Source organism: Gobius niger (genome assembly GCF_951799975.1).
Source record: "Gobius niger genome assembly, chromosome: 10".
Lineage (NCBI taxonomy): Eukaryota > Metazoa > Chordata > Actinopteri > Gobiiformes > Gobiidae > Gobius > Gobius niger.
Window position 1 is genome coordinate 15,300,768 of NC_136861.1, and position 26,414 is coordinate 15,327,181.

General features: G+C 42.2%; 1 protein-coding gene across 2 annotated transcripts in view; it reads right to left on the reverse strand.

Annotated features, from left to right (window-relative positions):
* Window positions 1-26,414, reverse strand: part of asic2 (acid-sensing (proton-gated) ion channel 2) — a 572,447-nt gene that overhangs the window by 29,394 nt on the left and 516,639 nt on the right. For both annotated transcript variants that reach the window (XM_079564463.1, XM_079564462.1), the window contains 3 exons: window positions 19,673-19,800; window positions 9,584-9,734; window positions 6,783-6,839 (listed from right to left, as the gene is read on the reverse strand). In XM_079564463.1, coding sequence (XP_079420589.1) covers window positions 6,783-6,839; window positions 9,584-9,734; window positions 19,673-19,800 — 336 coding nt within the window. The remainder of the gene's footprint in view (window positions 1-6,782; window positions 6,840-9,583; window positions 9,735-19,672; window positions 19,801-26,414) is intronic.

The window sequence follows — 26,414 nt, forward strand, 5'->3', positions numbered from 1 at the left end:
TGTTGCAACTGAATCCTCCACGTTCGAGATAGAGAGGAACAACCAACTACTGATCAGCATTCATAGCATGGGTATTAAGATAAAAAAACACATTGGTTCACAGACAAAGAAAGAAATGACTCTAATGAGGACAGTGAAAACCACCCAGAGACTACTGCTACACCATTTTCCCTTTTTGTAACTACCCACTTTTCAAAAGTAGCTTCATCAAATACGCCACTGCCTGAGAGGGAGATAAGACACAATTTAACTGCTTTATGTGCACTCTCAGACGGTCTTTCCGTCATTTTGGCTCATAAGGCAAAGGGAATAAGGAGTGTTTGCCCAGTGCTGAACCCACCACACTGTCAGCACTAGTCCGACAGCTACTCTTAGTGCCGCTATCAGCAGTAATAACACTCCTTTGCTCCCACTATACTGTACTACCAATATTGCTCCCTATTTGCTGCTAATGCCAGCAGTATGGTTCCACAAGTGCTGATATGTACGATCAACAGGCAACACTGTTTTTTCTTACGCTTTTACAGTAAATGTGATGTATGTTTTGTGCACTTAAAAGTTTTGAAAGTGCTTTTTTTCAAGATCCTAGCCCAGAGTATTCCGGAGAGAGATAAAAAGCTTTGCCTCGCGGTTGACTCCGGCAGGATGTTGTTTGCCAGAGGATCCCACCCTACTGACCGGGGCCTGTTCAGATGGTGCTTCCAGGCAGATCACCTGGAATGAGGGGAGGTTATAATGGCCTCACCTGCTGAAAAAAACTTAATGGGGCTCTTTCTTTGACCTTTATTTAAGCAGGAAAGTCCAACTGAGATTAAGAATCTCTTTTTCAAGGGAGTCCCGGCGCCAGAGGGGAACATATTGTACATGTTTTAGTGGTAGGGGAAACCGGAGTACCCGGAGGAAACCCACGCAGGCACAGGGAGAACATACAAACTCCACACAGAAAGGCCCCGTCCGACCCAGGATTGAACCCTGACCTTCTAGCTGTGAAGCACGAGCACTAACCACTGTGCTACCACGCCGCCCCAATATCCATATATGCCGCTCATTCACTGTTCATGACTACAACTAATTTTAGAAGCTACAGCAAGTACGACACCATTGTGCCTCTAAATGCAAAGCGAAGGGGAAGTTAATGCTCCCAGTGTTATTATGGCGGCTGAGTTGGCTCTGGCAGAGCCCTGCGGATCACACTGTATTAGGAGCCTGTCCCCTGCGGAGATGTAATAGCCAAAAAGGCCACACTGTCACGTAATGGAGACAGGAAATCCAATATGGCCCCCCAGTCCTCCCCTATTTTTATTCAAATGAGGGGTTACTGGATATAGGAGCAAGCCCCGGGTACATGCCAATGATTAATTTCTCTCCTCAAGCGTCTTACCTTCGTTGGATGTTGATACTTTAATCCAAAAGTGCAAATGAATATAGACCCTAGTGCTGTGAGTGACATATTCAGGTCAGTTGTGCCTGAGGTTTTAAAGACAAGAGTCTTTTCTATTTACTTTAATATATTTTTTATCGACAAAAGATTGCGTAAGACTACATAAACGCTGCTGATCAGATGTGGAGTCTGATACTGTATCTTTAGCGATTTGCTGTGTAATTGCTTTTGATCAAAACATTGTTTGAGCTGAAGGCAAAGCTTTGTTTTAATTATTGAAAGAAAATGTCAGATGTATTATGAGGATTTCTCATCTGGTAAGTTTATATCCATCCGAAAATGTGAAAACAGAATGTGGGATCACTGAGAAATTTGACAAACCATTTGGAATGTTTTGGTATCCTCGGGATTTCCTTACAAAATACAATAACTTAAATATAAATGAATTGAGCCTAAGTGGATATAGCGGTAAGGCTCTTGATTTGGTTTATCTACTCCCTTGCCTTTGGTGATGAGCTCTGGGTCATGCCTGAAACGACCAGATCCGACTGGGCACTTTAAGGCGCCTCCCTGGAGAAGTATTCTGAGCACAACCCATCAGAAAGGAAGAGGCACCAGATGACCTGAGACATGCTGGAAGGACACAATTCCTCAGCTGCACTGGCAAGGCTTTGGGATCCATCAGTATAAAGTGTGTGTGGACAGAGAAATTTGGGCACCTCTGTTGAGACGGCTGCCTCTGTGTCCCACCGACGGGAGAAGATGAATGAATGTGTAAAAACCTTCTAATGCTCAAAGGTTTCCAGTTACATTGTTGATCTGTTTTCTCTAGATGCATGAGTCACGCAAATTTAAATGTGATTCTACTTCGTAATGATATTGCAAAAAATTTCACACAATATATATGGGCAACATAAGGCACTTATTTTCAAGCATTCATACATTCGAGTTGACTAATACTCGTCTGACCCTCAGAGTTTGTAATTTCATATGGCAGCTAATGCTAATGCCGCCTTTAAGACTTTACTTTTTGGAAAACAAACTTCAATAATTCTTTATAGTTTTATCCACATATATTAAGTTGTAACAATGTCTCCAAAAAGGATCTACGACAGTTTGGCATGTTTGCATATTGTTTAAAAGTGAAGCAGAAATACAATATATATTTGAGTTGAGTTTTCTGTTTGGCTGCCTCTTTATTTAGGTGCCTTTGTTTTCTCAAAAGCAAAGTGACATGAAAAACGAGTCGTGCACAGTGAACAGATGCAGCTGTCCCCTTTAAAGAAATATCCCCCTGACGTTTGAGCGGCACACTTTTTGAAAGAACAAAATATAAAAAACTTAATCAAACTTTGCTGCGTGTGAAATCTTCTCCGGTGGCTACAGCAAATTGGACTTTACTTGCAGCGGCGGCGACAGGCTGCGAGTGTGTGTTGGCATCATTAAACTGTTCCTTAAAAGGAAGGCAACTACAGGAGAGAAGGTAAACGTGATTGGGGCAAAAGTTCTCATGCACCCCCTGCGTGAAAGAGTTGAACTTTGATGTTGTTTGATCACAAGCCCGGAGCAATATACTTTCTAATGCAGCTTTTGGTTAGATCAGGGCCCGATCTTCTGCCTGGTGCAACAACAGCGTTAGTGCAGAAGAGAGTGGCATCTTGTGTGTAAACAAACTCTGCGCCACTGCTTGTGTGGCCATGGCGCGGGGGCGTGGCTTAGAAAGAAGGGATCGCAGCCCAACTACAGCACAAGCAAAGGAGGCTTCAAATAAAAAGGTTGGGAATCACTGGACTGAGGCATGGTGTGACTCGCCCCCTTCCCTCTACTCGTCTTAATTAACATTGTAAAGCCTACTTCACTACATGTAGCCTACTTCCTTCAGCTTTTAGGCTGCATCACTTTCAGGGCCCGATCTTGTGCTTCAAAATGCAGACTTTATAGCCTAACATTTTGCTCTTAGTAGGATTGCACTTTGTGACTTTGCTCCTAGACTTAGCACATTTAAAGCTACATAACGTAGAATTGTACCCAAAAAATACAATTTAAATACAAGCTTTTATTTTTTGACAGATATTTTCAGCATTGAAAAATGCCCTCAAACATGTGATTTTGCTGTGAGTGGCTCAGCTCTCCTAAGACATGACATAACTTTAACGGGAGTGGGTACGTCTCCAGCTCGTTTCCATGGAGATGTCGACTAAAGTCAGCAGAATTTGAGATTTAAACAGGTTAGGTTCCCATCCAAATCCATTCTTTGATTTCTCACAGCAGAAATAGCACTTTCTGTCGCGCTGGTCATTAGGAGCATGTTTTGTACTGATGGCAACAGTATAGTCTAAAATGTTGCGCAGTGTACCTTTAAGTGGGAAGTACGTGGGGTGGAGAAGCACTTTTTCCTCCAACCAGACTCCTCGGCCGGGAAGAGAAGAGAGACAAGGGTTCTGGGGGAGTAGGGAGTGAGCATGTGCATTTGTTTTGTTTTGTGTTCCCGATCTGCCCTGCAGCGGGACCGGCAGCGGCTAAATCTGTTTCTTTCCAGACAGGCACATTGTTTAGCTCACGATGGGGTTAATAAAGTTTTTAGTTTGACCTGTGAGAGCTTACTATGCTTAAGGGAGAACAAAAGGCAGCGCGATGGAAACGAGGAAATGAATGTGAGGCTGCCATCAGACCACTGCTCTCAGTGCTGCTTGTAAACCACGCCTCAGTCGACCTATAACCAACGCCCTCTTCCAAGTGGCGCAGGCACATAAAGCAATTCAGCGCGATTCACAAGTGTTATACCGTTTGTTACTGTCTGCAGTGCCATACTGCCTTTGCTATGCCCAATCCTGTCAGACCTTGAAAGCTAAGTAGGGAAGGGCCTGGCAGGACTTCGACGGGAGACTGTTTGGGAACACCAGGAAGCCTAGCGAATGTAATGCGTGAGTGAGTGAGTGGTGGTGGTCGAAGTGGCCGATGGCACAGACTGGTTGCCTCGCTTCCGTCAGTCTACCCCAGGGCAGCTGTGGCTACAATAGTAGCTTACCACCAGCAAGTATGGATATCGCAATGAAATAGCGCAATGTATAGTAATAGTCTTTGAGTTTCCAGAAAAGCGCTATATAAAACCAATGCATTATTATTATTATTAAGATATTGTGCACTCCCTCCACCAGGCATAAGATATGGCCCTCAAGCTCTTCCACGTCAAATTACAAGCTTTATTCCTCTGTGAGTGAAATCCGTTGAACCGCTATTGTACGTACATTCGCCAGTATGCCATGGGTGTCTGTACAGCCCATTTCCAACCCTCATTCAACCCACTGACTGCATCTAGTCTGGAGGTCTGGAGCTGAAGATTACACAGAGTGCACTTCTCCAGCTTCTAGTCTAAAGCCTGCGTTTAGAAACACAAGATTGGGCCCTCAAAGGTACTTCCTCTTTAGAGTAATTCATTCATAATGTATACAACTGCAAATGCTCAAAAGCATGACTGGAGTGGTCATGAAGGGATTTGAAATGTTGAAGGCAAATGTGTCAAGAAATCCTTTTATGTGACATAATGCTACTTCACATTGATATAAAAAAGAGCACCAAACAGCTTGTTCAGTCTACATTTATATACAGTACTGCCGCTTCACTGCAATTGCTTCTTTTAAACTGAGAGTACTTCAAAACTTTTTTAACTTAAAATGGATGCATTACTAAACGGCTTTAGACACTTGAAAGTTGCGTACTTCTTTTACAAGTAATGGAATAAAAATCGTTTGGTTTTTAATAATAGTGTAGTGCTAAGCAAGTGATAAGCAAGATTTTCTACCAACACTCCTAAACTCAAAAAACTTCCCCCAAGCCATTGATCTCACTGAATGCTTTTCACTGTTAACGAAAAGGTTACCCCGCATCATAATTCTATATCTAAAATTCAAGGTGATAAGGAAAACAACCTCTTTGTATGAAAGTGATTTGAATCTCCCCAAAATCCTTTAACACGGTGTTTAATTTGCTCCAAGGAGAGAATACAGGGCTATTATCTGTCTGCCCATCCATCCAATAAATTGAACTCTAACACTGTCAATGCGTGTTACATACTTGATGAGGCCTTCGCACATGAGGGGAAATATTAAGATGGTGCTATTGCCTTTAATAAATCATCTTAACACACAAAAAGCCACTATAATTACAGACGATTCAGCGTGAGGGTTGGGACCTCGTTCTAAGAGCATGCTCACATGTGGCCTGGGCTGACCTGTGCAGTTATCAAATCAACTTTTCAAATCTTCCGTTCCATCGAAGTCAAGGGAGACTGTAAATTGCACCTGGCCTATACACTCAGCAACAGTTTCAGTGTGCATGAAGAAAAGGTTTGACTAGACACGCAGCGATCCAGCTTTTTTGCTTCTGATACCAATACTGGGGTTTGAGCATCTGCCGATATCTGATATTTACAGAGACTTTCTTAAAGGGACTATACAGATGAAAATGTGAAAATTATGTATTTTCCTCCCCCTACATGTTCCAGCCATGTCCTAATGTGTAGAATGAGCCCATACCTGTTCACCACAACTGCCTCTAAAATCCTGCACTGTCACTCAAAATGTGTTACTTCAGGTCCGAAGTGCCGTCATGCACGAGCTTAATATAGAAGGTGCAGTTACACGTCTGACCTGAGGTGGCAGTAGTGAGTATAAAATGGTTAACTTGCATCTAGCCCCTTCAAAAGTGTCTTTCTCTGAATGATTGAAATAAATATCCTTGGGTATGTGACAAGTCACATTACGTGATCTGATCATTACAAATACAGTATGTTTGATCAGTTATTTCTTAAAGGGGCTAGATGCAAGTTGGGTATTTTATGCTCACTACTGCCACCTCAGGGCTTACGTGTAACTGCAGCTTCTATATTAAGCTGCGTAGCTTACAACCAGGAGCTGATGCTGCTCAAATATAAGTTCTTTTAAATGCAAAATGGTTATATATACTGTATCAGTATTTGTAGCCGATACCCAATATCGTAATTTTTCCAGTATCAGCTCCAATATCCGTTACCAGTATTGGATCGGTGCATCCCTTGTTTTGACGGCTCTTGTCAGATGTTATGGGAGCTGCACTGCGGTTGCCCACTGTTCCTGACAGGTTGCACCAGCGGCATTGAGGGAAGGGTCAAATACGCTAAAAATAAGATACACCTTTAATATAAATGTGCAAACTAAGGCTAGGCAAAAAAATATCTATTTCATTTAAAAATCGAGTTTTGATTCTAGGTCGTGTTTTATGTAAATCCTCTTTGGCATTACACATTTGTCTGCGCCTGTGTTCCTCCTTATGCTGGTTTAACATTAATCTTCTCACCGACAGATGAAATAATCCTTATTTGGGAGAAGGCGCACCATGACTGAACAGGAGAGGCGGGACTTACCGAGAGCTGGCTCTGCACAGTCTTTGTACTGCTCCGGAGTGCAATACGAGGCGTCACCTGCAGATAGTTCAAACACAAAATAATCTTAAGGAGGAGGTATTCTATTTTGGTAATCATTTCAAACACATCTAGATCACAAGCTTACTCTTTGTTGCTACAGATCTAAAACAATGTAAAGGTTAAAGGAATAGGCCACCGTTTTTACATACTAAGATATGTTCTTACCTAACCTTAGTCGAGTTAATATATCCCCGTCTGGTCTTTGTCCGTGCGCTCTGCCAGGCAAATGGAGCACATACGCAGCCTCTCCCACATGTCATATAGCTCCAAAAAAGCTCACGATAGAAGCTACCAAGCTTTTCCACGTGTTCCCTGTTTAAATAAAGTTACGTGAAGTGTTTTCATGCGAAGTATATTTACACAGAAATGTAGCATGTCGATTTTATAAGCAGATAAAAAGGGGTACTATATTGTGAGGCGTAATGATACGAGGAGCACAGTGTCCGCGCAGTAACTCCTAAAGACTTCCCCCGCTCACTTCCGTCAATAGAAGCTGCGTGACTTGTAGAGAGCTAGCAGAGAACAGCTGAAGAAGCGTCGATAACTTGTGAACAATGCCTTTTACGTGCATCGTGCCGGGCTGTGATAACAAGCAGAAAGTATATAGTGTAGTAATGTTTCACAGATTTCCAACTCACCCCGGACGACGACACAGGACTCAGGACCTCTACCATGAGGTAGGAATGCGCGAGCACTTTCCGAAAATTCATTTTCTGCTTGTTGTAAAAGGCTCTGTACAAGTCATGCAGCTTCTATTGACGGAAGTGAGTGGGGGAAGTCTTTAGGAGTTACTGCGCGGACGTTGTGCTCCTGTATCATTACGCCTCACAATATAGTACCCCTCTTTATCTGCTTATAAAATCGACACGTTACATTTCTGTGTAAATATACTTCGCATGAAAACACTTCACGTAACTTTATTTAAATAGGGAACACGTGGAAGAGCTTGGTAGCTTCTATCGTGAGCTTTTTTGGAGCTATATGAGATGTGGGAGAGGCTGCGTATGTGCTCCGTTTGCGTGACAGAGCGCACGGACAAAGACCAGACGGGTATATATTAACTCGACTAAGGTTAGGTAAGAACATATCTTAGTATATAAAAACGGTGGCCTATTCCTTTAAGCAAGGCAGTTTCCATAAGCCCCTCCTTCCCTCACTCCCCTCCACAATAAACCCCCTTCAAGTACTGTCAGGGCCTTTCCGGACAGAGTGAGCTGCTATTTCTGTCTAGTGAAGCTTTGGTAAATACTTTTTCTAAATTGCTAAACAGGAGGAGCATTGTATGGTGTTTTTGATGAGGGAATAGTACAGTTTTTAACATGTTAAAAAGCTCAGAAAAGGCCATTTTAAATAATCACACCCTATAAGTATGCAACACTCAACTCTACCCACAATCCAGTCTGAAAAAAAAAAGTCAAACAAATGCGCTTGGAGAACCATGACTGTGAGCGGCCGGTACACATGGAACAAATGCAGCTGTCTCTGTCCGTAAGATGAAAACATTTCCTCACAGCAGTGTCAAAAAGAGAGGACATAAAGCAGGCTTGATCTTTCAGTCTTGGGATGTGAGATTACTGCACTAAAATCAAGTACAAGATTTTTTTTGTTTGGCGATTCCTTTCAAAAAAATTCCCCGAACTACAGTATATCTGAACCCGATCTATCCTTTAGATACTGAAACTGTAAACAAGGTGCTATGTGGCACCGCTGCTAAAACTCATAACCCTTGGTCTTTTCAAATGGCAGCACTATTGATCGATCTCTCTACAGCATTTAATCTCCTATAAAAAACTATGCAACCTCACGGAAAAGTGGAGTCGAGGAACGTACACTCGATACACCCCTGACTTGGGGCTATTTATTATCTGGGATTCACTAAGAAAGTGCAATTGCAGATCTTAAAGGGATATTTGAGGATTTTTGACATAGGGCCTCATTTCCTAGTTATCCAGAGTGTTGCTGATTTCTGGAGATATTTTTTTTTTGTAATTCATGCAGTTCTTATATTTGAAGAGTTTTTGTGCCGCTAGGCTAGTGCAAGGCTAGCGCATTTCTACAGTATCAGCTAGCCTGCATTAAAAACAGTCTGACCCGCTCCACAGTGCACCTGAGGAAAATCGCTTATAACGCCAGACCAATGATATAAATGTCTGTGTCGATAGAATCATTTTTGGAATAAAACTGACCTTGCATCACATGAATGATTGTATCATTGAGGGACTATTTTCTAGCAGATCACTCCGCCACTGCGTAGCTTATACGACCATGAAGCTGATGCTGCTCAAATATAAGTTATTTTAATGCAAACTGGTTAAAAATATTCTAGCATTTGGGTCTTGACCTTCTTTACTTACCCTGTTGGTTATAGAAGGAGCACAAAACCTTGGTTTCACTGTAATAACATCCTTTCATAACTAATGATGAGTCACTGTGTTCTCACTGTGTTGTTTGGGAAAGTTGTTACTCGGTTAAACAATGCCAAACTACGATTTCAAACAACCAAACTTCTTCTTCTTCCTTCTCTTTGTGATAATGATGATTAAATACATTAACACATCTTGATCACTATCTGACACTTACTGACATGCTTCAATTCTTTTATATTTTGAAATGGGTCTGACATAGTTAAAGTATTAGTAAATAAATAAGAGATCAATTATTTGTTTACATGGTCTTCAGCCTAACTTAAACTTAGACAGGCTTTCATGCATAAAACACATCTATAGAGCACAGGGACTGACCAGGCATGTGCACCATGCGGCAGTTGCAGTTCTCCACGATGTAGCGCGTCTCACAGTCGATCCTGCAGGCCGTCACACTGTAGACCTCGAAGAAGCCCGACTCCAGAGCCCTCCACTCACACTCTCCCCACGGGGGAGGCAGGTACGTCAGCTGCAAGGCGAACACACCATAGTTACCGGGATACAGCACAATAACAAGGTGATTTATTCCATGCAGGGTGGCGGTATAGCAAAATAATATTGCAGGACGACATATTATTAACAACTTCTGGCCGTATCTGTGTAAATTTGGACACCCACGAACTGGACTTCCAGCTTCAGAGAAAAAAAGGGCTGCACGCAGTATGTAATTACACTCTTAATTCAGTAAGCTAGCGAAAAACGCTTCCCAGAATGCCTTGGACAGTGCAATGGTTTCACTCATGACTTCCATTTTTGACATATAATCAAAACAAACAAAACTAATATTGGCATCGTATTCTTTTCAAAGGAACAGGCCACCGTTTTTCCATACTGAGATTTGACCTGAGCTTAGACGAGCTGATGCGTATCTGTCTAGTCTTTTTGTGTGCGTTCAGTCACGCAAAAAGACCAAAGCTGTTGTTCACATTGAGACTCTCCTCCTCAATGGGGCCAAACGGGGTGAAGTTAGAAGCGACCAAGCTCCTCCACATTTTCCCTATTTAAATATGGTTACGTGAGTAGTTACACAATCCAAGTAGAGTCACGCAAAATAAAACATGTCGATTTCCTATGACTTAGGAACACTTTGACTTTAAAGGGACTATACAGAGTTTAAAAGTGTAAAAAATATATATTTTCCTCCCCCTACATGTTCCAAAAATGTCCTAATGTGTAGAATGAGCTCAGACCTGTTCACCACAACTGCCTCTAAAATCCTGCACTGTCACTCAAAAAGGTGTTACTTCGGGTCTGAAGTGCCGTCATGCACAAGCTTAATATAGAAGGTGCAGTTACACGTATGACCTGAGGTGGCAGTAGTGAGTATAACATGGTGAACTTGCATCTAGCCCCTTTAAAGCTGCATTATGCAACTTTTTGTGCAAAAAACAAAAGTTGATATTTGTGCGTATCTGTCCTTGTAGTGACCTAGCGGCTATGAACGGTTAGCGTGGCACCTTTACTTTTGATCACGGTGGTCTATACAATGCTCCAGGATCAATTGTTTTGTAGGTTTTCTGGTGAGAGGGTGAAAACCTTCCAAACAAGTGATCCTGGAGCGTCATAGAGGCCACTGTGATGGAAAGTAAAGGCGCCACGCTAACCATTGATGGCCGCTAGGTCACTACAAAGTCAAATACGCACAAATATAAATAAAAAAAATGCCACATAAAAAAAGTTGCATAATGCACCTTTAATATCAAAGTGCTCCTAAGGTGTTATTACACTTCACAATTTTCCGCTTAGAAAGTCAACATGTCAACAACTATACTTGTATCGCGTAACTATTCAATCGTATTTAAATAGGGAAAACGTTGAAGAGCTTGGTCGCTTCTAACTTCACCCCTGTTTGGCCCCATAGAGGAGAGGAGGAGAGGCTAAATGCTAACATCTTTGAAGAAGAAGAAGAAGATGATCTTTATTTATATAGCGCCTTTCACAGACATGGTCACAAAGCGCTTTACGTGAGACAATTGTACATTCACTCCATACTCGGTGGTAGTAAACTACATTTGTAGCTTCAGTTTCCCCTGGGGGAGACTGTCAGAAGTGCTTTCGCGACTACACACGTCTGCGCCAACGGACCCTCTGACCACCACCATACATTCACTCACACACATCATTCATCCTGGCCTATTGTGCATGTTTTTAGTGGTAGGGGAAACCGGAGTACCCGGAGGAAACCTACACAGACACGGGGAGAACATGCAAACTTCACACAGAAAGGCCCCGTCCCTGGTGGGAATCAAACCCGGACCTTCTAGCTGTGAAGCGAGAGCGCTGACCGCTGCGCTACCGTGCGGCCCCTTTGGTCTTTTTTGTGTGACTGAGACCAGACAGGCACCCATCAACTCGTCTAAGCTCAGGTAAGAACATATCTCAGAATGGAAAAATGGTGGCCTGTTCCTTTAAAGGGACTATACAGAGTTTTCAACAATGTCCTAATGTGTAGAATGAGCCCAGACATATTCACAACTTCATATAAAATACTGCACTGTCACTCAAAAAGGTGTTCATTCGGGTCCGAAGCGCCGTCATGCACGAGCTTAATATAGAAGCTGTAGTTACACATATGACCTGAGGTGGCAGTAGTGAGTATAAAATGGCTAACTTGCATCTAGCCCCTTGAGTATTTTCAGCCTGTGGGGAAAACGACTTGGTGTATAGATTCAGGAGATCTGTCAAGATAAAACTGCTTTAAGTTCTATATATTGAGTCAAGAATAGATTGCGACAAACGATATTGAAGACATTTTGTGCCACCGGAATGAACTAAAAAAGAGGAAATCACTGTAATCTCTTCATGTTGTTTGTAAAAATGGTCTCAATTTACAAAGCGCTGGACGGTAAATTAAGACTCTAAACTCGGCCCACATCCACAATTAAAAACTAAACAGTAAAGAGAGTGAGCTGTGTCGGGGCAGTAAATGAGATGGGCTCCTGCAAAGAGAGCTGTGAAGTCCAATCTGCTCCTGAACACCTCGCCATGCTCCTGAATCCATCACCAGCCACTCGCCACTTTCACAACTCCACTCCCACTATTGTCGTCTGCTGGCTCCGCAAATGAGCCCGAATATATGTGCCAAGCAATGCCCTGGCAGAAACAGAACAGTGCATCCTGCCAGGTAGAAATTGGCCGAACTGTTCCTTGTTAGTTGGTCTTGAACACCCAGTGGCTCTTTTGGAGGTCGGAACACTGTCCAAGTAGTTTCCGTAAATTGGGAGCAAACCTGTGCAATTATTTTGTAAAAAAAATAATAATAATGGCAAAGAAACTGGCAAGAGGGGATGATGTGGACTGTGAGGAGGAAGATGATTCTCCTGCTGCGGTGGGGATGAGACAAAGGAGCATTTGGCACATACTGCTTTCACATAAATGGCAGTGAAATGAAAGTGTACTCATATGAAAGGATTAAAGTGGACTTAGACATAATAGTGGCTCATAAACCTGTATTTGGGCACTTCAGACGCGATATTTCAGGTGTTATAACTTGATATGACAGTGGGCTATGACTGTGTCTCATAGTTGGGTTACAGCCCCCTCCGCAGGCAGCAGGGGGAAGTAAACGTGCAAAACCGCATCCGCACAGAAAAGTGAAGATTACTACGCAGTAAAGTGAAGATTACTGCGCGGATTTCGAACTTCTCCTGGTATTATTACGCCTTACAATATAGTTCCCCCTTTTATCCGCTTAGAAAATCCACATTGTTTAATTTTGTGTAATTATACTTTGTAGTGGAACACTTCACGTAACTATATTAAAATAGGGAAAACGTGGAAGAGCTTGGTAGCTTCTATCTTGACCTGTTTTGGAGCTATAGTGGAGAGAGGGAGAGGCTAAATGCTAACGCCGTCTGCGCTGTGTTTACGTGATTGAAGGCACGGGTGAAGACCAGACAGGTCCTAAAGAACTCGTCAAAGCTAAGGTAAGAACATATCTCAGTATGTAAAAACGGTGGCCTATTCCTTTAAATAAATGAATGAAATGAACAATTTAGTCAGAGCTAATTTTGACACTATGAGCTCCTTACGTTTCCCTGGCCTGATCAGCTCCACGCCTGCTTTTGTATCTGTTCAAAAGCAGGACGTATTCTGGCCCACAGCCACATGAACACAGTTAAATGGCAAATGGAGGAAATACAGGACATTTATTTATCTATGACTAATGACTTACATCACTATGAGGAAACATCTGTTGTTTAGCGCCTCGCCACTAAAGGCAGCACAGTGAGACGCTCTGAGCAGATGACCCGCTTTGAGACACGATACGCAACTCACAGAATGAAGCAGTTTTCGAGACAGTCATGAGGCTCCAACGCAGTGTTTCAAAACAATCTGCTTCAAGAAGAGCGATACAAGCTCCGGAGCGCCGAGTTTTTTGGCCATCACTACAAAAAAGTAAACTGATTACTCAAAACTGTATAAATTTAGTGAAATACGACTCCAGGTCTGTATTTTAGAAGAAACAACAATGCAACATGATTAAAAGCTCAGAAAAGTCACTGAAGAATATGTCCCAGATGGTAGAAAGGCAAAAGAATACCTGGCAGACGGATGACACAAGGTGGGAAGTAAGTAAGAAAGAAGTACTGCACTTCTCTACAGCTTCATTATGCCCATGTAAAAACACATTTCAGCTTCAAAGACAATACATATTAATGCGATGGGAAGCGGAGTCCAATTGCGCTAAATATTTTAGACTTGGGTTGTTCTGCTGATGTCCCAGGTGAAAATTAAGCCGTGCCCTTATTCTGTGCCGGGAGCGAGCAGGAGCAATGAGCACTGACACCTACGCTGACGCAATTAATTTTATTAGGGACTTTGAAAAGGCGTTTCTCAGCAATCCTTAACCTTTCCGGCACCTTCAGCTAATCTCTGTTTGGGGCCTAATTAAAACCACCAATCAGATTATTTCCACCTAATCAGATAAACCAGAGGAGGTTCATATCACGCTTGGAGACTTATGGCGCACAGGGTCCAATAATAAAATACAGAGGCTGCCGCTCCGCTCTGCAGGAAGCGAATTGCTAATCTTCAGCTTCTACAAGAATGGCTTTAATACAGTCTGCAGGACGCCAGCGAGGAGCCTTTTGATAAGGTCAGCCCTGCGGATCAGATCGGTGCCATTAGTCCGGTTTCTGTGGAGGTAAAGCCACATTCGGAGGATCATTAGCAATGCTTTATGAAAGTGTTTACAGACAATATTGTACACAGGTAATGGTATTTCAGATACTTAACAAGCAAGTGCTTTTTGGCATTTAATGTCCAAATGGCAGCGTGGAATACATTGTAGCACAAACAGTAATTGCAAATGTTACATCCACGGAGTCTGTCTGTAATGTATTTGCACTGTGTTACTGGCATTTAGTTGCGCAAATAGTAGTTTCAGAATAGGATGAATTTGAAAATGGCATTTTTACGAGGAAATACTGTACTACATTAGCAGGCCAACTTTTAATCTGTGTTTTAATCATCTGTTGTATATTAAAGGTGCACATGCAACTTTTATGTGAAAAAAAAAAAAGTTGATATTTGTGCGTATTTGACCTTGTAGTGACTGTGTGAGTGGTCAGCATGGTGCCTGTACTTTCCATCACAGTAGCATCAATGACACTCCAGGATCAATTGTTTGGAAGGTTTTCCCTGCTGACTCTCACCAGAAGACCTACAAAACAATCGATCCTGCAGCGTTGTTAAGACCACCATGATTGAAAGTAAAGGCGCCATGCTGACCACTCATGCAGCTGCTGGGTCACTACAAGGTCAAATAAATAAAAAGTTGCATAATGCACCTTTAAAGGGACTATACAGAGTTTAAAAATGTTACAATTGTGTATTTTCCTCCCCATACATGTTCCAGCAATGTTCTAAGGTGATAAGGTGGTATATATTGTTTATCTGCTAATGAGCCCAGACCTGTTCACCACAACTGCCTCTAAAATCCTGCACTGTCTCTCAAAAAGTTGTTACTTTGGGTCTGAATTGCCGTCATGCACGAGCTTAAAGCGGGGGTATTATGCAAAATCGACTTTTTCAAGCTTTACATCATGTTATTATGTCATTCCCTCATTAAAAACATGCCTGAAGTGTTGCCTTGGCAGATTCACGTATTTTTGAGTAACCTGTAAAAACTCGGATGGCAGCCATTTTAGGGATAGGTTTGCCTGAGTCCTCCTAGGAACGCCCCCACCTCCTGGAGCTTTCGTCACCAGCCGAGTAACCAACCACTGCTCTTCAGCAGAGCCCCCTCCCCACTGATGCCACAGACAGCGTGTGGAGGGGGCGTGTCGGAAAGGGCCTGAGGTTCTTAAAGAGACAGAGGCCTATTTCAAGACATTCGCTACAGCCATTTTGAGAGAGCAATTTTATACAAGGCAGTTATTCTAATTTACTGCATTTACAGACCAACAGAAGGTTTCGTCATCATTGTAGTGTGCTATAGACTGGAGCTATGTGATTAAAAAAAGCATAATACCCCCTCTTTAATATAGAAGGTGCAGCTACATGAATGACCTGAGGTGGCAGTAGTGAGAATAAAATGGCCAACTTGCATCTAGCCCCTTTAAGGCTTCTTATTCTGTTTTAGCCTGATCTGGCAACCCAAAATATGGACCTCTGACTAGGCCTTTCCCGATAACAATTTTGAAGTTCGATGTACTGAGGCTGGAAAGTATCGCGATAAACGATATTATTGACTCTATCGATACTGGATACTGTCAACTCCCTGGCGTATAAATGACAGTAAACCTTTGTTTCTAAAAGTGCATCATCATACCCTAAAATACCACACAAGCTTTTATAAACATGAAATATTATGTAACTCAATCTGCTTCAGTCAGAAATCAACGTTTTACAAAGTAAAAATGGGGGAAATGCCGATAAATGTAGCAAAAATATATCGTTTATCTGTTATTTACTGAACCAAAAGTCGATATAATAATTATTGTGACTCTGACTGGGCCATTGGCAGAGGGTGTGCTCCTCATTGTGGATAAACCTATTTAGGAAATATTAACAATAAAACAACACTCTAGATTATAAAATGAACGCTCACACTGCCTGGCAATAAATGAATAAATAAAGCCATAACTTAACTATAAATTCAGCAAATAACCTCTCATTGGATAATTACTGCATATTCAGCAATCCTGAATCAGCCCACAGAAATAGGTCAAGCTCTCTACTTGTGAATATTTTGAGGGCCTGGCACTGTGTTCTGCATAATATAAATGTTGATTTCAGGGAGTTTCGGGAATGCTCCTTGTTGCCATTTTTCTCCTATACTCGTATACCGTTTTTCACAGCTATAATAGTTTAAAAGACTGTGCTATCCACTGTGGGAAAGAAAAGACCTTTCTCTTATTAAATCCTATAGAAATGCACTACCCTTTATCTGCTGGGCTTACATTTAAATGCCCTCTGTGTTTGAAGACCGACTCTCTGCCTTTACTTCACTTAATCGTAAGTCTTTGAACTGTGTGCCCAGTGTTACAAACCGAAATGAGTCGAATTAAATCATTCTCAAAGTAATTTTCACATGCGGACTTGTTATTCACTCAAGAAAGTAGCTCAATTCCCACTCCAAACACTCTTTGTCGGTGTGCGCCGTTTTGGATGTGTTTGACAAAGTCCCACTGGTTGGAGCGGATGATGATTGGGGAGAAGCAGGTGGATCGTGCCCCCAGTAGGTTCTCTGCAGTTTTTTGGTACAAAGTGCAGTTCTACGTTAATTAGAAGCAGCTAAATGTGCCGCGCCTCCCGCAGTGCCAGCCTGTGGAGCCGGGAAGGACGCTGTTCACTCGGCAGGAGAACAGCAGTGGCCTGTCGCAGTCCTGCCACTCACAGATACACAGAGGAATCGCGGGGACTCATTACCCAGCAGGCCGAGCGGCGGCAGCTCCAGGCTCTGCGTGGGGGCTGCTCCGCTGCACCGGAGTATAAAATGAACGGGATTAGACTCAGACTTGGGCACAACTTTACAGATCCACGAGGGAAACTGTTGTAATGTGCTTAAAACAATCTGAAAGCCAAGTAATTAGAGGCCTGGGTTTTGGTTTGATCTGTGGTTGTCAGAAAAACGACAAAGTTGGCAGAGGCTGAGATCTGAAGTGCTGACTTTGCATTAATACAAGCGCTGTATCTGAGCCACAGTCAGTCTTAGTGCAATGTCTGCATAGAGCAGTGTATATGACATTTGTATTGACAGGCCTGATAGAAAAAACACCTCAAACGTATTACAAGTAGATTAGTAATTTGCTCTTGACAGAAATGAATCAGCTCGGTTTTCCCACATTGACTTGGCTCCAAAGATGATGAGGCAAAATATTGCTGACACCAAGTCACAATAAACACTTGACATAGAAGTGAAGTGTAGTAGCATTAAAACTTAAATCAGAAGGAGTTCAACAACCTCTCATTTATGTGCACGAGTATGTAGGTTGGCTGTAGGTGAGTTATTGGCCCCACTTGATGGAACAAAGATAATAGATGACAGACAGGAGATCAATTAGGCTGAAACCTCTAAAGCATGAAGGGGATTGTGTTGACAGACTCAGGGGGAGTTAGAGGTTGTTGGGCATAGGCGGCGAGGCTTCGCAGGGAAGCTACATGTCCATGAAGAATCAGTCTCCTTATTTTGATGTAATTGTGCTTTACCAGAACCACAAAACCCAGTAAAACTCCTCAAAAAACAGATAATAATCACAATACTGTATGTATAGACAGTGTTGCCTTCATTTAGATTACATTAAGATAAGATAAGATAAGATAAGATAAACCTTTATTGATCTCACAAAGGAGAAATTCACTTGTTACACTGTTATTAACACTGAAATGTTATTTTTCTCATATGACTTGATGATTATTTTAATAAGATTATACCAACATATGTATCAGAATGCTTTCATTTCAACCTGGATAGACTGAAACAGGCAAAAGCAGCAATTAGAAGTTTTTTTGACATGCCTAGTTGTTATTATTAGTTTGGCGATCAGACCCCGGCAGTAGACATCGATGTATGAAAGTCTGTCTGGATGGACAGGTGGGAGTTAGGGATGTCTTACCCAGAGCCTGGACACTGGTGGTGGTATGGGAGAGCCGAGGACAGAAGAGGTGGAGAGGGGGAGGTGGCGGGTCGCAGCACAGCTGGGAGGCGCATGAACCGTAATAGCTGGAGGCTTAAAAACAGGACCGAGGGCGATGATTGGCTGCTATGGAGGTGCGGCTCTTGCGTTAAAGGCTTAGGCGGAGGTGTGGCCCTCACAGGAGTGATCATTGGCTGGAGGTTGGTAAAGCTGAAATAGTCTCCCAGGTTGAATTAACGCCTAGGCTTCATAACTTGTCAGTTTTCAAAGTTATATATAGTGAAGATATATATTCTATACCTGTGTGTTTTATGAGGAATTACCACATGACTGGAGCGGAAAGAGCTGCGCGGGAGCTAAGAAGAAGTAGAAGGTGGATGAGCTGACCAGTGCAGGACACCATGCTCTGAAATAGGGACAAACCCAGGAGGCGGTGCATTGTTTCAGAGGAGCATTGAAGGCAGTCAGAAAGGGTTCCTCCGGGTTCTCCCCTTACCTACAAAATATGCTGGTCAGGTTGGCCCTCAGGACTAACGCTGAATGCAATTTTGTACAATGACAAATAATGCACTTACTTACCTACTATAAATAATTGGGTAGCAAATGTCCTCCCAGAACCGGAACAGGCAGGGGTCCAGTTCACTATTCAGCTCCATTACAAGAAAGCTTGTTTTGTTCATAAGCAGTAAAGCCATGTTAGCTCACTTACATCTGATATATTCCTTTCATTAAATGGTTTAGTCCCAGGAGATGCATATTTCCGTTAATCTTTATTTTTGTCTTCTCTGTGATTCAGGTATGGAAGTGTATTGCCCAAACAGCTCCTGCGGACATCCATAAAGAACCCTTGACCCTTGTTAACACATCTGTGGACATTTGGATGAAGAGAAGCAGAAAATAGGCTTCACCTCAAAGGGCAGTGCTGACCTCCGCCCTGAACGCCAAGCTATAAAGGCAAACAGTGCATTCAATCAAGGCCAGTGGTTCCACAACGTACGGCATGTGGATGGGGCCAAGCCATAAATCCGCTAACCCTTGAACTTGTAAATGTCCTCCCTTTCTGTGCACTTTTGATGGGATTTTTTGTGTCTTTTTTTTAAATAGAACTAGCCCGACAAGAGTAGAAAGATCACACAGAGCCGGACATTTCCCATGACACCTGTTCTACCCAGCTATTCATCATAGGACTCTTTATCTCGGAGTGATAAGCGGGACATGTGGACCGCAGGTAAGGGTGCACAGGGGGGATGTTTGATAAGAAAAAGGCAATTAAACGAATGAGAGGGATTGACGGAAAGACAGAGAGAGAGAGAGACACACATACCCTCTGCTCCTGAGTGGCCACAAACGTCTGGAACCCGGGGGCCACGCCGAAGCCCAGCTCATGGACGAACGGTGGCTCGGCCTGACTGTGGATCTGCACACGCACCCCTGCCTCGAACGCCGTGTCCTCTGTGTGGGGGGGAGGGAAAAAATCAGCCTGTCAATCTTGTACAAACATGTAAAAGCAACAACTGTCGGTTTTAGAAAATGGTGGAAGTGAAAGGAAAGACACATAAGGAAGGGGAGTGTTGTGGCAATTAGCAAGAATATGAAAGATGTTATTGGTGAGTGGTTGATAGGAAATGGTCGACAAATTTAGCAAAGCAAGGCAGGTTTTTGCCTAGTAATTGTATGGCACATTTCATGTTGTTAAAATGTGTTAAAATACAATCAATTGCCATAGGTGTTGACTGTGGTGCTCAGGCGCCCACTCTCAGCCACTGAATGTTTGCTTGTGTATCAGTATGACATCCTCAGAGGGTATTTATCCCTTTTCTGTGGAAGCATAGACAGACTTGAATGGTAGGACTAGCGCAATGTCTCGAGTTCATGTCTCCGGGTCCCGCACCGATAGTAAATAAACCTCTCCTGTATAAGACATAAAGACTGCTGCCTATTCTTCATCTATCCTCTCGCACACCTTTGTTTATTCACTAACAATAGGCAAAGGAAAAGATGTCCTTTCAGCCTGGTCTTAAACATAGTCAGGATTGAGGCCTGTCTCACATCCTCACAGAGGTTGTTCCAGACCTTTGCTGCGTGAAACTGAAACACAGCCTCACCGTATTTAGTGGTGACTCTGGGAACCACCAGGAGACCCCTCCCTGAGGATCTCAGGACCCGAGATGGTTCATACGTCTGTAACATGTCAGATGTACTTCGGTGCCCGACCATGAAGGGACTTACACACAAGCAGAGCTGTTTTAAATTTTATTCTCTGAGAGACAGGAAGCCAGTGCGGAGACTGGAGCACTGGACTAATCTGATCGTATTTCCTGGTTGTGGTCAGGACTCGAGCATCAGCAATTTGGATGTTCTGCAGCTCTAACAGCTCGTTTAGAGGCCAGAGGGCAGCCGTTACAATAGTCTAACAGACTGGAGACCAATGCATGAATTCATTTCTCGTCTGGTTTAGACGCTGTTCTGTATTTTCGCAATGCTTTTTAGGTGGTAATAGGCCGCTGATGTAATGGACTTATTATGGCTACTCCTAGATTCCTAACTTGACTTTTCGGTTCCAGTGAAAGCGCTTCAAGATGACCAATGACAACCTATCCGTGTATTTTTTTGACACTTGATGTCCCCATACTCCTCTCTCATCTGGGTGTCTGAATAATTTTGGAAATGTTTTTGTTGTGACAAGCTTGTCGTGGTTAAATGTTCAAAAAAACTCCTAATTCGTTTGAACCCCTGAGATCAACAACTTCCACTTTATCAAAAGCGCTCTGTCATTAGGCTTTTTTTCATTTTTTATTTTTTTACTGAAGGCAGGGAATCAAACTTTGTAGAAGCCTTTATAGCACGGTTCAAAGCTCTGTTAAGCGCAAACACACACTCGGGAAAGACAAATACAGCCAAAAACATTTCTGCGCACAGAGAGGAAGGTACACAAATCAATAATGTTCTTTCTCAATGTCCTCACAGTCAATACAGAGAGCTCCCAGACATTTCACTCGCTGTTCACACTATGCCGGGCGTCACAGAGGCCAAACACACCACACTTCACCCATCAAATGTTACGGCAGATATACAGAACTACTTCTTTTTGTCAATGGTTTAAAGACAGGGCACTCTATATTTGCACATTGAGTAGATTGAATGTAGGTTTGTCGAGAGATTCAGATTACTATCAATTCCTGTCACTCATTCATTCTCAGGTCAGAAATGGGGGAAAAGGTTGCTCTTATCATGGTATCTGATGATAAGAAACATAAGCAGATAATGATGGTATAGGAGGTGCCGTAATGATTGCATCACAGCTCATGCATTAAAGGTTGCTGTCGTCTCATTTTCTTTCACCTGACAGCTTGGCCTTTGCTCGCCTTAACATTGAAAAGCTGTTATTTATTTTCTCAAAGGTGGAGAGGCTCCTGTTCAGCTAAAGCTTGTAATTAAACTTGAAAAGGTTGAACAAAAAAGGAAACAACCGGCGCAGCGTGTTTTTGAGCACAGTGCCACCGTGCCAAGTGAGAAGATCCTGTTTTGAGTTGGAATAATAAAGACTTGCTGGAATGCACTGGAATCCTTGTCATTTAAGGATCATGTTAATGGTCGTTCGTTTGTTCTTTTCTCATATGCAAGAACCTAATTAACTAATATATAATATAATATATAATATATAATATATAATATATATATATATATATATGTATATATATAATATAAAAGAATCAGCTTTAGTTACTGGATATCAACAATGTGCACTGCAGGGCTCGACTGGCCATCGGGAGAACCGAGAGTTTTCCCGGTGGGCCAACGTACTTTTGGGCCAGTTGAGCCAGTCAGATCGAGAGATAAGCCCTGTAATACCTTACACCGGCTCACAATTAGCGTCAAAAGCTATTAGAATCTCTATCATTACACAGATGCAATTACACCATTCCTCCACTAGAGGGATGTGACGCCTTGTATACCCTTCTGGTGGCGCTTTCTTGAGTTATGGTTCCCACATAATCTTGCATAATGAGCAATGGGCCTCTCGGACATAACACTCATGCCCCACACATTGCCAATATAAGAGGAAATTGTTTATTGTAACAATTGGAACTTCAGACCTCTATTTTTTATTCCTTTTTTTTTACAAGGAGGTGCATGCTGGGAGTTGTCAGGTGACTCCCTCTTGCCCCTCATTGAAAGGATTTACAATGTTTTGGCCTTCATAGGAATTCTGTTTTTACTACACACCTCTCTAACTGATGAGTTTTACCATTTCATTGTCTAAATCTACAGTGTGATCAGTTGGTTGGTTTGGAGAAGTTTATTTGTGTTGCAGTCTCGAGAGGAACCTCCTTAACGGAACTCACATTTTAAGATCGTTAAGTAGTTTTACAAAAGTTCCATCAAGTTGTAAATGACAAGAATAAAATGTTGGGCGCAATCAGGGGTTAGCTTGAATTCGGCAGAAACAACATGCCGCTATTGTCCTCGATTCGTAGTTTATACTGTTTTAGTTCAAGTTCATCATCACCTCGACTATTGCTTTGAATATGACTTTTTTTTTAGAGGGCCGGTCTTGACCCAAAAATCCCAGGCCAATTTTTTTCGCCAATCCAGCCCTGACAAAGTGGATCAACTACAACTACGATAAAAAGTCGTGATCTCTTACCTCAAGCAATGCAATTTCAACATCCCTGCGAGTTGACAATAAAATGGTCTTTATCTCAGAAAGTCTGCGTCAGTGACTCTCTCGTTCTTTGAAGCTTTTATGGCTGTGAACCTTTACACATAGGCTCTTTCTTTATCAGTTAAAAGTGACCCTGTCTTTTTGAGGAGGAGGTTGGCACGGCCTTTCAGTCAATGGGGGGTGTAAGATGTGTTAAAAGCTTTGGTTATGCCGTGTGGATTGGACGAACCACGCTGACCACTTTTGGAAGAGTCAGACAGCACTCAAAAGCTTTTTCCACAAGGACTTCGCTTGCGCAATGTGGACTTTATGGAGTGAGATAGGGTTTGAGATAGAGGATTGTTTCACCGAAAAGTTTGTGCAGTGTCTTCTATTCTGCTTTTGGCTCTGGACAATTCCTACAGAAGCCCAGATGGGACAAACACTGGCAGTAAAATAGAGAATGGACAAACTCATCACATCGTAATGCTTTTATGAGTATTGGGTCTTGCTGTGGCTAATTCAGAAGTCATTTCTTATAACCACAGGTGAAAAACGTACGTTGGAGATTAGCCAACGCGTTCATATTGATTTACCCTGACACTCCTGTCGACACTCAAGTAACACAATGCTTTATGCGAGCTGCATGCTGTGAGTGGAAATGAGAATTTTGCTCAGTTTCTCAGTGTGATATTGATTTGATATAGTGAGGCTATGACTTCCATCTACACTCGACTTTAATGCAGACATGTACGTCAGATGAATGTGACCTGGATCAGGACCACATGTGACAGTGGACAGTGGGATATGTTCAAAAACATATATAATGGATCTACGTCGTCCACACTGTCATCAAAGGATCAGACACAGGTCGCATGTGGGGGGAGAAATTGGATTTGAGGTACTTTTGTCAGCAGTCTGAACATAGTCTATGACGTTAAAACTAACCAAATGAAGACCAAAATATGTTTACAGAGTAATTATTCAGGATTGTAGGACCGGCTCCAAGGACCAATATTAATTTTTTCACCATAGCCGTTATACTAAAGTCGTTTATTCAAGAGAAATTCCCAAGGCGTGAATGAAACATGATTTCATACAGTTGTGTAATGTTTAGTTGAAAGACCTGTTGCTGTCGGCCGTTCATCTCCACTCTCCACAATGCATTGTGGTCTATATTGACCCGTTTAGTGACCACCGCTGCTCACTACTTTTCAGAATGCATTGTGGGAAATTTTGAGGTCACTACTTTTTTCTCTCTGGACATTCAGACACCCCTACAAAATGGCGTATCCACTATATAGTGCACGGTATAGGGAGTAGTGTGGACATTCGGACACAGTGAGAATCTACTGGGAAACACAATTTCCCACTTTTTTAGCCATTTTCTGGTGGAATATGAACTTATTTATCACACATAAATAAAGTCAAGTGTAAATCGGGCCCAAATGGATATTTTTTCACAGCAGATAGTTCAGTACAAGCGAAAAAACAACAGCCGTAGCTAGCGCTAGCTAGCGTTAGCATCAGCACGGCGCTAACATGAAGCATCAAGTTATCATTCTCCGTTTTTTTTATGTATTTTGGTGAACCACTTTGTTCCTCCCCATGTCTTTGTATCTTTATTGGGTAGAAAACTATATATCAATAATTCAGCATTTGTTAAAGTAGTTTTTGAATAATTTGAGAAAGTTTAGATCTTTCCCCTGTTTTCAAACATGACCATATATGGGCAATTCCAGAGATGCTGTCTGTATCTATAACAGAGAATTTGTGACGTTACACATGGGGAAAAAGGGCCTTATTTTTTGTTATTTTTTAAGATAAAATAAGCCTTTAGATTAAAGGCGTCCTGTTGCGTCTCTGGTCACTTCATGTTTCCAAGTAAAAACATGATAAAGTGCATCAGAGATAATACAGAGTGAAGGGAGGTCTGTGTCGTCAGCTGAATCAGAGACACTGCAGGAAACAGACAGTATTTCATCAGCGGCGTTTAACTCAGGAGAGAGGCATCGGCGGCGGTGGAGTGGCGTAATTTAAGATGCTTTCACCTGCGCCTCAGAACTTCATTCAGAATCATTCAGGAGGAGATTCACCTTTAGTGTCCTTCAAACTCCTCTGTCTATAAGAATAAGATAGGATTTTACTATGTCGGTTATTGCATCAATGTGAGTTCAATCAAATCCAGCAAGAGAGGATATCAAACTTTCATAATAATATACCTAATGCTAAACCTTGGTATACACTTGATACACTTTGACACTAATACTGATCAATGAACTTTAAGTTTTTAATACCACACACTATCCTGGTCAAAGCTAACTCCCCTGCCTCGCATTCGGGGCTCTGACATGGTTATCATATCAAATTATTGTGATGCTTTTTCATCTTTTAATATGGATGGACTACAATCTCTGGAGAAGGCTTATCTGGCCTCTGCAGTATCTTCCTTCTTGAGAAGTCCGCCGGTGATGTCTACAGTCCATAAAAATTCACAATAGGCTTATCCTCCAGATTCAGAAAAAAGTTCCCAGGCGCTTCACCGCAATCGCCCACTGCCTCTGACAGTCTGCACCGGCGGTATCGGAGCAGAGAAATCTTACCTTAAGCTTAATGTTATTGTGCAGTTACAAGAAAAAGCATGTGGACATGGTTTGCTGTTCATTTGCCCAACTGTAAGCTTAGTAGCTACATAGCAGTATTCGAAAACCAATAGTTTTTTTTTAGAGATGACACTTGTTGAAGCAGTACTAAGTAATTCATGCCCCTAGAGGTCATAAGCGTCATTGCAGGTGTCGTAGCACGCTGCGTTTGTTTTACTCAGTAATTGTCTGTGAGTGTAAATACTATGCTGACAGAAAAGACAAAGGGATAGAGGGATATTGTACATCCAATTACACAATGGAGATCATTTTTTTCACTCAAACTTGGCTGTAAATACCGTTTAAGTGGTGCTAACCCACAGTTAGCTTTGCCCGTTAGCCTGTTAGCTTCTTCTTTGTGGTTCCATTAGTGTGTATTGGTGGCTCTGACCCGGTGGCCGCCAAGTTGCAATTGTTGTTTTCTAGCCAGAGACACCATGGGGAGATGAAAGACCCCCAATCTTCCCATAAACACTTGTATTACCCCAGACGGTCTATGGAAAGGATTTATTAAGGTAAACAAGTTGCTTAGTACTGCTTTAACGTCCACCGATCTACGCAAGTCTATAGAGTTTTAGATCAAACGTTGTAAATGGAACAAAATCATAGAAATCCACAGCTTTAGGGGGCTAACATTAGATAAAGATGATGTAAAAATGCTTTTGTGTAAATGATAAATGTTTTGACGACGCAGTTACCCAAGCGCTATCCACATGACTTTTTCCTGTTAGACACGCCATTCAAATGAATGTTTTGTTTTGAAGTTTGAATTGCTATGG